Genomic DNA, 13060 nt, shown 5'->3' on the forward strand with positions numbered 1-13060 from the left:
AAATAATTTCTAAATTAATTTCTAAATTTCCCCATACAGGCAATAGTGAACAAACATTAACTGTATTTATAGTCTTTTGAAAACATTAAAACTTGATATAAATCACTTATTCGGATAACTATCATAACACCATAAACCTCTTATTTATTCCAACACTTTTCTCACATTAATTTTTTCACTATTAATCATTAACATTAAAAAATCAACAATACCTGTTGATAGTGAATCACAACCATGATCAAAAAGTTCTCCCAAAGGAGAACTGCTATTGGTTCTTCTTGCCTGTTTCCCATCTATAGCGTCCAAAGATTGGTAAATGAAAAGGCCACATGCACAAGCAATATATGCCCACAGAGGAGCCTGTGAAACAAATAAGAAACATAAGTGTTATAAAGACATTCATTACTATGTTTTGCTGATATATTTTTACTCACAGATATTTTATCTTTATTCTCCAGAGAAGTACTACTGGTTGGAAGCTATGGGAGAGAATCCAAGAGCTATGTGATGAAAAACTTTTTGAGACAATTGGAATTGTAAAAGAATCAAATTCTTTGCTTTGTAGGGGTGCTTAAGTAGATGCTGGATAACTACTTCATACGGTTATATAAGAGATCAGACTAGGTAACTTCCATAACATTCCTCCTAACATTTAGACTCTAAGAGTCAATTAAAAAATAATCTAGTACAGTTCTTCCCAAATTGTATCTTTCAAGATGTTTACAGGTCTTATGTGAAGAAAATGAATTCCACACTAAACTCACGTGGGAAGTACGTGAAGTCTGTTAAACAATGTTAAACAGACTTCTCTACTGCAGGACTTCTTCCAGCCATTAATCTTGCTAATACACACTGTGAATATTCAAGAAGGGGGACACAATACGCTGCCATTTTCCAAATTTATTTGAGCATGTAACCTATTTTTCAACACACTTCTTCAACGTTCCATGGAATGACACTAGGGAAATGATGATCTAGTACACAGAGTGCTTAGAACATTATTTTTCAAATATTTATGGGCACATTTTCAAGGAACAATTTCTTTTCCCAGACAGAAATTGAACCACTAATACAGGATTTAAATGTTGTGTTAAAAAAGGGGAGCTTCTATTTGACATGTTCTCTTTAAGAATGTAGAAGAGTGTTTTTTATGACTTTTCACTATTTTCCCATGCCCAAACCATGAAAAAATTTCTATAATCACAAGGTATTTTCTCAGATATTGGTTATCAAGTTAAACCGAGTGTTAAATGCTCACAGCAGCAAATTAAAACTACTCGGAGCTGCAAATAATATTTATATCCTGCACTGCAAAGAGGTTTCTCTCAAAATTCTATTTAGTTCTCAGTATTAAAGGTAAGGATCTTCTCTTAAACATTTTCTTAGAGTCTCATATTTTAGAACACTGAAGCTGTCAAAAGGACCATAGCATAAACCAGAGTTACAAACCCTGAACGCAATCACTGTGATTGTGTGATCATACTTTATGTGCAAGCTCACTGGACTGATTAATCCTGAGTGACTAAGAACCCCACCTTCCAGACTTTGAGTCTACTGGTTCTTGCTCCTAAAGGAATCTAGTAACTCTCTAGAGCTGCTCTGTCCTACATTAGCCATTTTAGTTTAGATTATTAGATATATTTTAGATTATTTTAGTTTCAGTTTAGATTATTAGATTATTTGGATTAGCTATTTTAGTTTAGATTCACTAAAATAATAAAACTAAAACTCAGTTCCTCAGCTACACTAGGCACATTTCAAGTGCTCAATAGTCAGATGTGGCTATGGGCTACCATACTGGACCACACAGAACATAACTATCATCACAGAAATTTCTATTGGACAGTACTGCTTTACAGGACTAGAAAGCTGGGGACTTCTTGGGGTCTAAACTTTGGATTTAAATGGGGGCAAAGTGTTAGTCTGAAACAGAGACAGCTTCAACTATCAGTATACACACAGTCCTAGAAAATGGCAAAATAATAATTACATATATATATAAGAGAAAGCAAAGTCCTGTAGTCTTCGGATCGTTCTTTCTTCCTGTGAATCTGTAGAATACTAAACTAATATTTACATATTTCTTCCTTGTTCCCATTCTTTCACAACTCAGAAGTGTTTTAGGAAGAAAGCTTTCTCGGGGCGCCTGGGTGGCTCAGTTGGTTAAGCGTCTGCCTTCGGCTCAGGTCATGATCCCAGGGTCCTGGGATTGAACCCCCACTGGGTTCTCTGCTCAGCGGGGAGCCTGCTTCTCCCTCTCCCTCTGCATCCCCCTCTGCCTACTTGTACTCTCTCTCTCTCAAATTAATAAAACCTTTAAAAAAAAAATAAAAGGAGGAAAACTTTCTCATTCAGGAATAAGCCTGGTCTCAGCTGGTTTAAGAGCCTGAGAGATACACTGAATCAATAAAGGAACACATTTATCACTCAGGAAAGTGATAGGTGGGTAGAGAAGGATCAGCATAGGAAAATAATCACACCCTGATAGGTGGGTAGAGAAGGATCAGCATAGGAAAATAATCTTATCACAATCAGGCAATGAACTGACTTGCAAAATCTTGCAGAGATGTTCTTATACGAGTCAACTCATGTGAAAAAATTCTACGAAACATGGTTTTATGGAGCTTTTGAAACAGAACTGTGGGGTTTACATACATACAAATATGTACATAGGCTGATGCAATAGTGTTTATTTTTTTCTTTTTCTGGGAGAATATATCAAAAACTTATTTACATTATGTACAAGAAGAGGAATTAGAGGTAAGAATGGAAAGGGAAGTCAGGTAAAAAAGATTTTACTTTTGTTTTATTCCTTTCTGTTTGAATTTTTCCAACTATGTAGTTTCCCCTTTCCTTTTCAATGTCAGTAGGAGTCTGGGCAGTAAGATTATGGGCAATGTGCCACTTTAATTTTCTTTCCAATCTTCTATATTAAAAAAAAATCTAAGAAATTTCTTAGCAAGTCAGATCAAAAACATTAAATTTGGCAATATAAAACAAAAACAAATGAACGTTAAAACAAAAAACTCTTATGATCATATTCCAAAAAGTTATATTTAAACCTGATGGGAGCTCTCACTGGTAACAGCACATAGCTCAATTCTGGTTTTCCTGTGTGTAAAACAGCCAATACCAATTTATCTATCTTATGCGGCAAAGGTAACTCAAGCATGTGTAACATATATCAAGCTGCAAGATAAATTCCAAATTAACTTAGGAAACTAAAACCAAAGCTACTAGCTGATAAGATTTAAATACTTAGGCTCAGAAATAGATCATGAGGATATTATGGTACCCATATAAAAAGGGCTAAGTCTACATTTCTACCTTAGAAATGTGAAAAATAAGGGCTGATTTTCCTTTCTTATCTACTGGAAAGTTATTTTTTAACAAGAATGGCAAACTCCACCAAAACCATCACAATAGTGACATTCTTTTCTACTAGAAAGATTATCTGAAACTCTAATGTATTAAAAGAAAATCAGTAACATAAAAAATATATGGAAAGTTCACAACACCTGGTGACATGAAATTTAATGTTCACCCACTGGGACAAGGCCCAAAGGAATTAGAGCTAAAATGAATGAGAATGTCCCTGGGTAATAAATTTATGGAACACTTTGACTCCAAAACAGTGATTAAAAAATAAATAAATAAATTCAATTAAGGACTTAAATAATTTGTGATACCATATATATGTATTATTAGGGGAAATCAGAATAAGAGGAAGGTTGTGGGAAAGAAAATGTTACATACTTAATGTTTTTGACCAATGAAATAATAACCACTTATTGAGCATTATATGTTAGGCACTCTAAATGGATAATTTTTATTTCTCTTAATACCACAAAATAAAATTTCAAAGGATAAACTGTGACTTAGAGAATTTACATAATTTACTGAAGATCACAGAGATATAAGAAGACATGGAAGACAGCCATGACCTATTTTAATGCACTGTGATCTAAAGCCTAACTAGGATTTCTACTGTGCAGCTGTAAATGCATCCAGGCATAGCCTTTGTGGACACTACCTTCCCTAGCAGAGCACCAAACAGTGGCTCCAGTCATGTTCTACCTTGATTCCTCCTAGCAGCAATTCTGAAAAGTTCTCTGTGATTAGAATAGTTCCCATTCTGGAAGTTTCCTCAATAAATGTATTCAATAAATGACTATTAGTGGTTGAGCTACCTTTGAACTTGCACTCAGTCCCTGATCCCCATCATGGAACTAGCTTAGGATTGTTGGAGAGCTTCCTTTAGAATCAACACACCTCCCTGTTATCTGCTGTATCTCTAAGGATATGTGAGACCTGGACCAAGTTCCTCTGGAAGTGGCTATCAGGTCCTCAAATAAGCCACAGGTAAAACAGTTCAAAGGACATGTGATAAAGAATCCCAGAACACATTTAAACAGTCATACTGGTTTTTGTTTTTTAAGTTTCCTGATTGATATAAAGGAAGATAGTTAAGAAAGTGATAAAAATCAGAAATATATTCATACAATCTGTATGAATATACAATCTGTATGGACGGGATTTATATAGTAAAAGAGGAATTAAAATAAAAGTATTTAAGGGTGAGGAAAAAATGAACATCTGGAAGAACACAAAAAAACAAGTAAACGTGTTTTATAGGTAACTGTGGAGTTCAACAGCCATTTACTTTAAGAGCTATATGTGGAAACAAATGAATTGATGATAACCAAAAAGGACAGACAGAGGGTTGTATGGTGATAATTTTACTGCAAAGAACAAATCATCTGAAAAGACTACTTAAATGATTACTTCAAGTTTAAAACAAGATAAGGACTATTGTGACCATGATGATTTCATATGGTTCAGAGTCACCTCTGACACCTTCAGTTGAGGATCACCTTCTATTTTCTTGATTACCCACGACTGATCCCTTGGATTAATATAGGCACAATAAATGTTTCTGATTCTCTTCCATTTACCTATTTTAGTTCCCTTTTTATCAAGGAAATTTTAAAACCAAAGAGATAAATATCGATTTACTTATTCTGATGAAGAGCTCTAGTTTCAGTTTTGGTTTTAAGTAATGGGTACAGAGGTAAAAGAGGGACCAGCAATAGAGACTTGTGCTTAAGAACGCCCAGGAAGAAAGTCTTCGTCAGCAATAACTGCTCGCCTTCTTAACAGCAGCCATTGCAGAATACAGAACAGGAAATGCATTATATTGACTTTTTCTTACATGTCTTTTGCTTTGTTAGTACAAGAGAGATATACCTGAGGCCTATCAGTCACATATATTTACAGGAAGAGAAAAGGGATATTCAAACAATTCTCACAGGAATGGAGAGGAAACCACTTTTTTTTTTTTTTTTTTTTTTAAGATTTTATTTATTTATTTGACAGAGAGAGACATAGCGAGAGAGGGAACACAAGCAGGGGGAGTGGGAGAGGGAGAAGCAGGCTTCCCCACCGTGCAGGGAGCCCGATGTGGGGCTCGATCCCAGGACCCTGGGATCACGACCTGAGCCGAAGGCAGACGCTTAACGACTGAGCCACCCAGGCGCCCGAGGAAACCACTTTTGATAAAACGGATTTACAGCTGTGCCATCTCACTACTAGAGACTTTTTCTCTCTGATCATTTTAAACTTTGCTAAGATTTCATTCAGCTATTAAAAAATTAAAAAAAAAAATTCACTCATTTTTAAAAACTTTTTTTATATTGAGATTTACTGATTTTAAAAGGAATATCTTTACGTGTTAATCCCTGATAATATTAATTTACCTACTAGAATCAGATTCCACCTTTTGCTTCTGGGTTTCATAAACAGAGGGTATAAAATAGACTGCAGTTATAATCTTTATTAATAGTATGTGTGATACAGTATTTTAAAACAGTTGATAAACAGCTGTCAAATCATCTTATCTTTAGCTAAAGTGACCTAAAAATCCCAATTACAGTTTTGGGTACATAACAAATGCTCAAAATCTGTTAAGAAATTCATCTTACCTGCTCTGTAGCTGTGGGACAGTAGAAGACTAATAAAACAGTTGTACAGATGTTTATTGACAATCCAATGATGGTGATGAGATTTGGGGCAATCCAGGAGGGAACTCTTCCAACTAGCCATTCCCAATACCCCTGCATTAAGGGCTCAAGCAAGGACCGTCCAGCACTCTGATATCTGTGTTCTTCTAGCCGCTTTAGTTGATGTCTTGACAACGGTGGTGTAGGTAACTGAAACAATTTATTTAATACACACCCTGGAGTACTCATATGCCCAAAGCCCACAGGGGACTCCGGGTGAGAATCTCCACATCGTTTCCTCGTTGACCGATGCCCACTCATGGATCTTGGCTGTCTTTTATTTGAAGAGAATAATTTATCTTGTTTCACGGCTTTTTGTGGCTGGTCTTTACCTGAAAAAAAGAGAAAAAGACACATCTGTCAGCCACTATTTATATCAATGTCAGTAAATTTTAAAAACAAACTAGTAACAGTAATGCATGTCAAACAGATCAGAAAACCAGGGATCTGTTTTTAGTTCTTGTTCTTACTGATGGTGTGAGCCAAAAGAAGTCATATAACCTCACCCTCAGGTGAAAAATATTAAGGGATTTAATAGTAATATGCTTCTTGATACCTTAGGGCTTGTCTGACTTCAAAGCTCTTGCCTTTTTTTCCTATCTCACACTGATTTCAGTAATACAATGGAACAAATCTTAGAAATGACCTAATCATTTCACATACATGGACACTGAGGTCCAAAGGCATACCCAAAGACAGCCAGTAAATTAGTATTAATATCAGAGGAATGACTTGAATAGTATGGGTCTTAAATCGGATTTTAATTTAACGTTAATAGCTAACATTGGGCACTTACTACACACTAACACTTGAAGCATGTTTCACATTTTAACTCATTTAATCCTCACAACAACTCTAGAAGGTAAAGATTATTAATTATCCCATTACAGAAAATGAAACTAAGGCACAGGGGCTAACTTGTCCAAGCTCATACAGCTGGTAAGTGAGGTTCACACAAACATAGGGTTTCTGTCTAAGCTAAACTGAAAGATAAAACTTATTAGTGGAACGGGATATTGATGACATTTCAGCATTTCAGGCAGGGGTGAAGAGCAAAAAAAAAAAAAAGAAAAAACCAAAACCTCACCCTAGGAAGACAGAATATACATATTAGCAGAGTGACCTAATAATACCTAATAAAACTAAAGTAGTAAGAAAAAAGTGTAAGTGTATTAAGTGATGACTATTCATAAAGGACCTTGAGTTTAATCCCTGAAATACTTGCACTTGACTTAGAAAAGATTAAAGATAACATAATTATTATAAATTACTAAGCAACATAAGAAAATGACAAGAATATTTTCAAGATTAAAGGGTAGATATATATATTCATCAGACTGCAGAATGTAGTGAGAACACTCAAAAATTAGTATGGTGACTTCAAACGTTTGAAGTGGTGAGCACCTAGAAGAGGGTGGTAAAAATGGAAATGTGAAAGACAGTCAAATCTATAATTTCTAATTAGAAGGAAGAATCAAGGGAAAGCACTTAGGAATTAGATATGAAAGGTGAAGGAGCAGAAGAAAACACAAATCAACAGAGACAAAAAAGGGAAGTTAGGAAAGAAAACCACTTTGGCTTGGAGGGTGATGGAAGCGGATCTGGGGATACAGGTTAGAAAGACATAAAAGTAACTTTTTAAGTAGATATGTTTTAGACAAGATCAAATACCTGGAGTTTAAGACGTGAAAATTTCAAGTTATCAACTCTGGATGCTAAAATCTAGTTTTTTGTTTTGTTTTGTTTTGAAAGTAGAAAAGTTCTAAACGGGATTAAGTATGAGGAAAAAAGGAAAATAATAAAGAACTTGGAGGAAACTCAGGGTTACAGAGCAGAAGAAAGGAAAGCCATAAAAGGATTAAAGGGCGGGGGGAGGGATAATCTCGATAGAACTAAAAGGGTAGTGGCATCAAACCAAGAGAGGTGTACTTCGATCTTCTGGTAGAAAGCTATCCAGAATGCAATATGAAATTCCCAGAAATGTTCCACTATAGGAATACAGAATGTGATACAGGAAGCAGGACATTTCAACAATGGACCCAATATCAAACATGCCCAAGACTACTCCTTTCTATTCCCATACATATCAAGTTCCAAAGTTTCAATATCACCAAGGATCTAGAGTGACAACCAAAATTTCAATCATGTGTCTCAATTGGTTCAGAAAGTAGTTTTGTAATTATCAACTGCCTTAAATTTTCAAAAATCTTAAAAAAATCACCAGTGCCAAAATGTAACTAAAGTGCTCTGAGATAAAAAATATTGAAATAATTTTCAAACCAAGGCAAATCAAAGCTAGTATCTTATTATTTCAAAGAATTCTTCCACACACCCAATTGTATCACAAAATAATTGATTAATGTCAACTGGTTACAAGATCATTTTAGAGAAAGTGACAGACTGATAACCACACAAAACTTAATTTTATAGTAGTCAAATTTTTCTATAGTTAAATGATGCATCTTCACATTTGATGAGCTATAATAAATCAGCTTTTACAAAATTCAACTTAAAATGGGAATAAAAAGTTTATTCACCTCAATTTATATTTTATTATTGTAGTATTCCATTTTCCTACTGTAAGAATCAAATGACATATTGAGGGTGCTGGCTTGCTTTTGGCACTAAACAACTACAAGCAACTGATCCTAATGGTTTTAAGTTTGAGCATTTGGCAGGATTATATGATAAACTGATACCTTCCTTCTGAGTGTTTTCCCCCTCTGACCTAGATTTTTTTTTTTACCTTTTATTTCTCTTTTAGAAAAGTCTACATTTTGAAAAACCTTCCTAGATCTAGCCATTACATAATTCATACATGAAAAAAAGCCAATGAGGGGCGCCTGGGTGGCTCAGTCAGTTAAGTGTCTGCCTTCGGCTCGGGTCATGGTCCCAGGGTCCTCGGATTGAGCCCTGCATCTGGCTCCCTGCTCCGCCCTCTCCCACTCCCCCGCTTTGTGTTCCCTCTCTTGCTGTGCCTCTCTCTGTCAAATAAATAAATAAAATCCTTAAAAAAAGAAAAAGAAAAAGAAAAAAAAGCCAATGAGTTTTTAACTATTTCAATTTGGCAACATTGTCTCTATGAAGCTATTAGCAACAAGATTGCAAATATAAATTCAGATACATGTAGCCCAACCTACAGATATCTACTTTGCTTTCAATACCTGCCTATAGACATAGACACAGAGGTTGTTGTCACTGCCACAGGTGCATCTCCACTCTTCGTTCATCTGATCACATCGAGACCCACAGCCTACTGCAATTCAAACCATCTCAGGAAAAAACAGGTGCTTTTGAACTTCAGCAAAGGAAAAACAAGCATATCTCAAGGGAGTGCAACAGGGTAGATGACTATTATAGGAAGATCGAACTTTATGGAGAAAAAGGGAAATAGGATGTGGGATAGGAATATGGAATGGAGAAGCAAATAGTACAAATATTATTCTAGCCACTTGAGATTTTTTACCTAGTCAGGCCTATGCCCAAAAGGGTGAAGAGAAAATGTCCTTTTCCTGCCACACTACAAGGAACTAAAACAATTAATGTAAGGAGTTAAAATTTATTACTGGCTAGCCTAGAAACCATCAGTCATAAGTTTTTATGAGAAAATGAATTCCAAGTTCCAAATGGATTCAGCCAATATTGAGTGCAGTAAACAAGACAGACATTGTCCTGGTTCCCATGTCCAGTTGGAAAATAACTAAAAACAGGTAAACAAGCAAACAGCATTACACATTGTGATGGGTGCTATGAGGAAAACAAAGTGTGGAGCCAGAAAATAATAAGGGGTGCACATTTTAGATAAGGTGGTTGAAATCTATGAAGAGGTAGCATTTATATCAAAATCAGAGGAAGAAAAGGAGTTAGCCATTCCAAAAACAGAAGGAAGAACAGTCCAAGTAAAGGGAACAGGCCCTGAGGCAAGAAAGAGCTTGTCTTGTTCAGGTGCCTTTGAGATCACTATGGCTGGATAGCAATAAATCAGATGGAAGAGTGACATAAAATAAAGTCTGAAAAGCCAGATAATGCAGAGGTTTATAGACCATGGTAAAGAACTGAGATTTTATATTGATGTTTTGAAAAGTCATCAATGAGCTTATAAAAAATTTTATAATTTTGTAGCACAACCTATTTATTAACTGAGGATATATTTTCATAAATCATAATAGTAAAAGTGAGTATTTTCAGGTGAAAAACTTCCCATCACCTGGAATTCATTTTGGTATAATACTGATCACAGGCCTATAGCTATTGTAAACTTTCCACTTGTAATCAGCAAATTCCCCTTCTCTGTTATAACCTGGCTCTAGTGCAATACTCATTTCATAGCACTTAATCACATTTTGAACTTTTCTGTTTGTTGTATTGTTTTTGGTCTTTTCCCCACACTGGTCTATTAGCTCCATGAATGCAGAGACCATGCCTGTCTTAACATTCTTTTCTCAGACTCTCCTATCATACCTAACATTAAGTAGGTAATTAGGACTTATTTGTGGAACAAGGAACAAAAATGGTTCATCTAGTATTTAATGAGCACCTAGTTGTCCTAGACCCTGAAGAAACAGACAGACTGAAGTATGCCATCCATGATTCCAAGAAACTCAAGGGGGTGGGGAGGAGAGTCTTATAAACAACTAAGTTATAATGTGCTGTGAACAAACCGTTGTGGTAGTCCAGAGGAGGGGGGGGCACATATGGTCTAACAAAAAATTTTCTTTGTGCAGGCATGAATATTTATGTGAAAAGCCCAACAAAGGTACAAAAATGTAATCAGAGATATTTAATGAATACCTTTACTAAAATTACACACAAATTGTGAAGCTAAATCTATGACATAGAACATCTGTGCTTATAGCAGCTGAGGAAAATGGCATGCTGCCTACATTATTCCTGTGTTCAGCTTTGGGGAACATCTGACAAGTATCCCACTAAAAAAAGGCATCTCCAACTGCTCAGCAGAGCATAAGGTAAACTTACACAATATCGAACCTGTAGTGTGAAATTTCAGAATTCCCATCCCCCATGCCTAAGGGTGCCAAGTTTTGAGCTGCAGCACTGATTCAGCAGTATGTTTACAGTCCTTTCACAGGAATTAGTGACTACACAGCTCTTTCCAACCTTTATGGCACTACTAAAGAAAAATACTAACGGCCAACACTATTTGGAAGGTAGAGCAAATTATAAAAAGTAAAAAAAAAAGGGGGGGGAAACTAATAGGATCACAGGATTACATTCAGCATTATTTAACAAGTGATACATAGAACAAGTTAGCAAAAACAAAAGCCTTTTCAGCAGACTTGGAAGCAAAAACAGTACTGTGTAATACAATTCAGATCTACTGTTTTGCTGGAGTGAAATCTCACATTCCTTAAAAAAAAAAGGAAACTTCCTCTAGAAAAAAAGAAGAAGAAAAGCAAAAGCCTGGCATTTTACAGATTATTTCCATATTCCCTTAAAAAAAGACAACACAGCATGACCCTCAAAAGAACATCACCAGCACTTTTAGCCAGCTTAAAGAACAACTCTACTGCTGCCTAGAAAACAAATTGACTATGCAATAAAATGTAAGTTGACTTATAGCAATTTTAGAGTTATAGTATTCAAACATTTAAGTGTTTATAATGTAAATTTGAAGAGAGACTGGGTGTGGGAAAGGAAGGAGAATAAATTTATGAAACCATAGTTGTAAATATTCAGAACAATCTATTAATTGGACAAAAAAATAAAGATGCCTCTGGCGGAACAGGTTAATACAAGAGGCAGATTTATCAAACTTATTTCTCAAATGGAAGCACTGTACAGTCAAGTTGTACAAGGGGCTCTGACTAGTTTTTCTCAGCACAAAACAAATATGTCGCAAAATAAATGCTTTCAGAACTTCAATCGCTGGAACTTTATGTGAACGCCAATGTTCTAAAGTAGTAATGCTAAGTATCCTTACGACAGTCTAACTTGTCGTTAAGTCAATTAAATACACACATTGAACACATTCTTATCCTACTAGTTCGAGTGTAGAAACTGAATCTTTATTCTCTGCCCACATACAAGATAAGACACTAATATTTGCTGAAAAATAACTATGAATTTGCCTATTATAATATGGATTCATTAATGAACTAAGAAACCTCAAGCAAAATTATATATTCGACACCAATGATGCAAAACAGCAAAATGACACAACGCCAAGCACCGAATTGGAGAAAACAAGTTAAACACAGCTAATTATAAAGATCCTATTCATCCAATGTCCCTGGGAACACTTGCAAACACTGGCAACCCTCCTGTCCTTTCTCCTTCCAAGAATACTGCTGAAATAAACCCTAGCTATTTATATACTAGAAATATACGCTGAAATTTCTAGAAAAGTTATTGATCAAGAAGCGTGGCCCAGCCACGAAACACCAGCACCGCATTCCAAAAGGCCGGCCACCCCGGCACCGGATGCAACACGGCTTGGGGACCTGGCAGCACCTGAGCAGGAGGGTGTGGACCTGACATGGCAAGGTCGGTTCTACGCGGGCAGCGCCCCCAGCCCTGAGCCCGCCCAGCCCCGGCCGGCCGAGGTTCTCCGCTCCACAACTCCCGGCTCCCCCACTCAGCAGCCCCCGGGCTCCCGTGCTAGCACTTCGCCACCTCAATCTCTCCACCCGGGGCCAGAGAGGCAGGCGCCCCTCGTCCTCCCCACAACCCCGCGTGCGAGGCCAGCCGGCGCGAGGAAGCACTGCGTTCGCCTCGCTGAGTCCATACACACCTATATTCCAATGCCCCACCCCAGAGCATACAGCTCTCTCTCCACGCCTCTCGAGAGTCGTGCCCCCCAACACGTCCGTCACACCCGGCCATCTTCCCAAGGCCGAGCCCCGCAGCCTTACCCCGACCCCCGAAAGCACACCGCTAGAAATAAGACCTCCGCCTCCAGACGACTGAGTGACTCTGAACGGCGGCAGCCCGTTCGCGACACTTTCGCGTTGCCGTAAAGGGATACAGGGTCGGAACGAGCG

At 36.9% G+C, this 13060-nt stretch overlaps 1 protein-coding gene across 2 annotated transcripts in view; it reads right to left on the reverse strand.

The window, feature by feature from the left end:
- Positions 1–13057, reverse strand: part of CEPT1 (choline/ethanolamine phosphotransferase 1) — a 37742-nt gene extending 24685 nt beyond the window's left edge. Inside the window, exons 1-3 of one of the 2 annotated variants that reach the window (XM_036103696.2) lie at positions 12932–13057; positions 5982–6391; positions 213–360 (exon numbers count right to left, since the gene is read on the reverse strand). In XM_036103696.2, the coding sequence (XP_035959589.1) occupies positions 213–360; positions 5982–6320 (487 nt within the window). In that variant the 5' untranslated portion in view covers positions 6321–6391; positions 12932–13057. Of the gene's footprint in view, positions 1–212; positions 361–5981; positions 6392–12810 lie in introns of both variants that reach the window. The other variant, XM_036103697.2, reaches the window with a different exon arrangement.
- Positions 13058–13060: the final 3 nt, after the last annotated feature.

This window comes from Halichoerus grypus, chromosome 5, assembly GCF_964656455.1.
Source record: "Halichoerus grypus chromosome 5, mHalGry1.hap1.1, whole genome shotgun sequence".
Taxonomy (NCBI): domain Eukaryota; kingdom Metazoa; phylum Chordata; class Mammalia; order Carnivora; family Phocidae; genus Halichoerus; species Halichoerus grypus.